This window comes from Otolemur garnettii, unplaced genomic scaffold (genome assembly GCF_000181295.1).
Source record: "Otolemur garnettii isolate 467f Iridium unplaced genomic scaffold, OtoGar3 scaffold00077, whole genome shotgun sequence".
In the NCBI taxonomy this organism is placed as follows: Eukaryota; Metazoa; Chordata; class Mammalia; order Primates; family Galagidae; genus Otolemur; species Otolemur garnettii.
The window spans coordinates 12,503-16,146 of record NW_003852472.1 but is presented as its reverse complement, the minus strand read 5'-3'; the positions used below and the strand labels follow the sequence as shown (position 1 = coordinate 16,146).

General features: G+C 45.3%; 1 protein-coding gene across 1 annotated transcript in view; it reads right to left on the bottom strand.

Annotated features, from left to right (window-relative positions):
• Positions 1 to 1,117: 1,117 nt before the first annotated feature.
• Positions 1,118 to 3,644, bottom strand: part of MUC17 (mucin 17, cell surface associated) — a gene marked incomplete at its 5' end in the record, with an annotated part of 13,877 nt that continues 11,350 nt past the window's right edge. Inside the window, one exon of the mRNA XM_012807838.1 lies at positions 1,118 to 1,122. Within this exon, the coding sequence (XP_012663292.1) occupies positions 1,118 to 1,122 (5 nt within the window). The remainder of the gene's footprint in view (positions 1,123 to 3,644) is intronic.

The following is a 3,644-nucleotide window of genomic DNA, read 5'->3' as shown; positions in this document are numbered from 1 at the left end:
GTTGTAGAATGGGTCAGGTTCTAAAGAGGAAGATGTGGGAAGGTGAGGATAAAGAAGCTGCTGAGGATAGTTGGTGGCAGTTCAGCGATCCACACGGTGGGGCATGTGTGGGAGGAGAGATGGAGCCAGGAGAAGAAGGAGGGGAGGAGAGCCCTGTGGATCCCAGGGACTTTGAAAACCATGCTGAGAAGTAGTTTTTGCTTTAATCAGAGGGCAAGAGTGTCAGTGTTTTGAGCAGGCGAACAGCATAATTGGGAAGGAGACAGTGGGCTGCAGGAGGAAGCAGTGATTAGTACCAGGACAGGCCATAGGGAGAGCAGCTGTGAGGCTGGGGGACATCACAGGCTGGGCCTGAGGTGATGCCCTGAATAGACCCATGGGTGTGGGCAGGAGCAGCACCAAAGGACATTGGTGACTGGGCAGCACAGTGCAGGTAGTCAGTGTGAGCCCAGAGGGGTGGTCCCTGAGTTCTTTTTTGCCTTTAGGCCCCTGCTGGCCCCTCCTGTCTGTGACTGGGTGTATCTGCCTCCAGCCATCTTTTGGCATCTCTGTGCATTTGGATTTCCCTGTTTCTGCAAAGTGACAGGCCTTCCTTCCAACTTGAGCAGGAGAGGAAAGAAGAGACTTAAGAACGAAGGTCTGCAAAGAGAGAATTGCGAAGAAGGAAGCTGATGCAACAATAGCTAATGTTCTTTCTCTCCTTCCCTCCCACTCTCTTTCTTTCTTTTAGAACTTTTTATATGCCAGACTTGGTTCCAAGCATTTTACAAGGATTAACCCAATTTATCCCAAGAGCAACCCCACAGGGAAGACGTGTAACTGATGGGCAAAGATACATGCTTGACCACCAGACTCACATCTTCTAGTGTCAGCTTCATAAGCTGGGCTTCTAGCCTCAGCTTCTACCCTCTAGCTACATAATCTTAGGTAAATTACTGGATGTCTGTTTGCCTCATTTGTAGACTAGGAATGATGAATAGTGCTTGGCATGTGGTAAGTGGCCATTCATCTCTTATAGATGGGAGAATAGAAGCTTGGAGGGAAGAAATTACTTTTCCAAGCTCACTGAGAGCTGGCTCTGGGAATCCCATGCATTTGGCCACCCTGTTCTGCCTCTCTATCCTGCAGATGAAAAAGCAGGAAAGGTGTGAGGTGGACAATGTAGTTTCCCAGACAGGATGTGGGGAAACTGAACTGCCTCCTCCCATGGCCACAGATGCCTGGGCCTGTGGGAGGCAGGATGCAAGTCTGAAAGTGAAGGCATGTGGATTCAGCCCAGTTTTAGAAGTTGAGGATTAGGAAGGCAAATATGGGAATGAATCAAGTATAGCTGAAGATTCCTGGTGGGGGGAGGCCAGGAGGGAATGGCTGAGAAGTCAGCCACTGCCTGCAGATGCTCACAGTGTCCACGAGGGGGTAGCATAGTCTAGGCTCTGTCTTTGGTTAAGCTTTAGCGGTGTGGCCCTTGGGAGAGACCTAGAATAAAATGAATCCTGAGCAGCATGACCAGAATCAATAACACGTCCTAAAAATGTTAAGAATGACAGCAATGATGGGGACTTTAGAAACAACTTACTCCTTATTCAGCAGAGGGCAAGACTGAGTGCGAATGATCAAATGATTTTTTTCCCCAAATCTAGCCCACAGAGTTCAAGTTGGAAATAGAGCCCAGATCTCCAAATCTTAGGTCTATGGAAAGAAACATCATCCCATTGCCAGAGGGAGGACTTGGAGAACTTGGTTCTCTATAGTAGAAAATGAGACCCTGCCTTATGTGTGTATGTGGGCCTTATCTCCGCTCCTGGCATCCTCTGGGGCCAGTAGGTGCTGCTGGTGATGCTCAGTAACAGTCCCCTTCCTGGCTGCAGATGTCCCTCTTGCCATCTTGTGACCAAACTCATCAGACTCTGTGTTCTGGAGGAGAGAGAGCCTGGCAGGTTAGAAACAGGAGCTTGCATAGGGAAGCAACTGGGGACCATCACAATTGTAAACAAATTGATTTTATTGTTTATAAATATATATTATTAATATTTAGTAAGGAAAACCCAAAACCCATAAAAATAAGAACTTTAGGCTAGGTGCAGTAGCTCATGCCTGTAATCTTAGCACTCTGGGAGGCTGAGGTGGGAGATTGCTCAAGAGTTTGAGACCAGCCTGAGTAAGAGGGACAACGTATGTCTATTAAAAATTGAAAAACTAGCCAGGAGTTGTGGTGGGCACCTGAAGATCCAGCTACTCAGGAGGTTGAGATAAGAGGATTACTTGGCCCAAGAGTTTGAGGTAGCTGTGAACTATGACATCACAGCACTGTACAGAGTGACAAAATGAGACTCTGTCTCAAAAAACAAAAGAACTTTAAACACACTCATAATATTGTATACTTTATATACTCTTATATGGATGTTTCTATGAAAATGGGATGCAGTAATTCTTAGAAGAGTATGTTGTAAAATGTAAAGTGCAACCCAATCTTGAGGGTCCACTGGTGGATCAGAAATAAGCTGGTGGGGGAACTGTCCTTGGTGCTGAACACGGGAAGGTGTGAGGAACAGGGAGGCTTGTTCCTGACACTGTGACAGAGTCCGTTGGAGTCTCCATGGTGTTTCTATTTGAGAGTTTCCCAGCACTGTTGTCTTTATTCTCTGTCTCCTTTGTAAGTTCAGGGGTTGCTTTTCATCAAGTCCCTATGGAATACTCTCAATGGGGAAATGTTAGCTTAGCAGAACTGAGGTCTCCTCTCCAGGACTCCAGAGCTCTTTGTGAAACTGCCTGTGTCTTATAATGCTGTCATTGTCACCTGAGGCCTCTGAATTTGGATCTGAAAAGAGAGAAAAAACTAGGTGAGGACTGGGTTTAGAGGAACTTTGGGTTTTGGAAGCTTGTCCTGTTACCTGGAGTCTAGCACAAACCAATTATGTCTTCCCCTCTCTGGCAGGTAGGTTTACAGGTGTCTTCACTAGAGGATGTCACCTTTCCTCCAAGACTCTCTCTAGGGGGGATAGCACCTGACACTGATCACACTTGGTAATTCTTCTGCTCTCATATATCCATACAGTTGAAATAATATTAAGGCAGTAATTAAGAAGTGGTCACCCTTTACCCAAGTGACCAGTCTTGGCCTTATTCATAGCAGGACAACCCAATGTTATGTACATCTTCAGGTGATGTAATGGCATTATCTATGACACAACAAAATTATTTTATCTGATTCTAATCAGCCTCTGGACCTGACTTCCAGTGTATAGGAAATACAGAGGATTGAGGGACAAGTTAAATGACACCATGAGGAAGTAATCAGACAAATTCCTCAAGAGAATCATCTTTAGATTCTTTTAAATTTTTTTAATATATTTAAAAAGGGTGGAGCCCATTCTAGATTAAAAGACCAAAGGGACATAACAAAAGTCAGTGAGTAAAATTTGCATCTTTTTCCAGATGTATCTGAAAAAATACATCTAGTAATAATTGATGCCCTAGGTCTAATTGGAAAATTAGAAATCAGATGATATTGTGAAATTTTTTTTTTTTTGAGACAGAGCCTCGAGCTATCCCCCTGGATAGAGTGCTGTGGCATCACCGCACATAGCAACCCCCAACTCCTGGGCTCAAGCGAGTCTCCTGCCTCAGCCTCCCAAGTAGCTGGG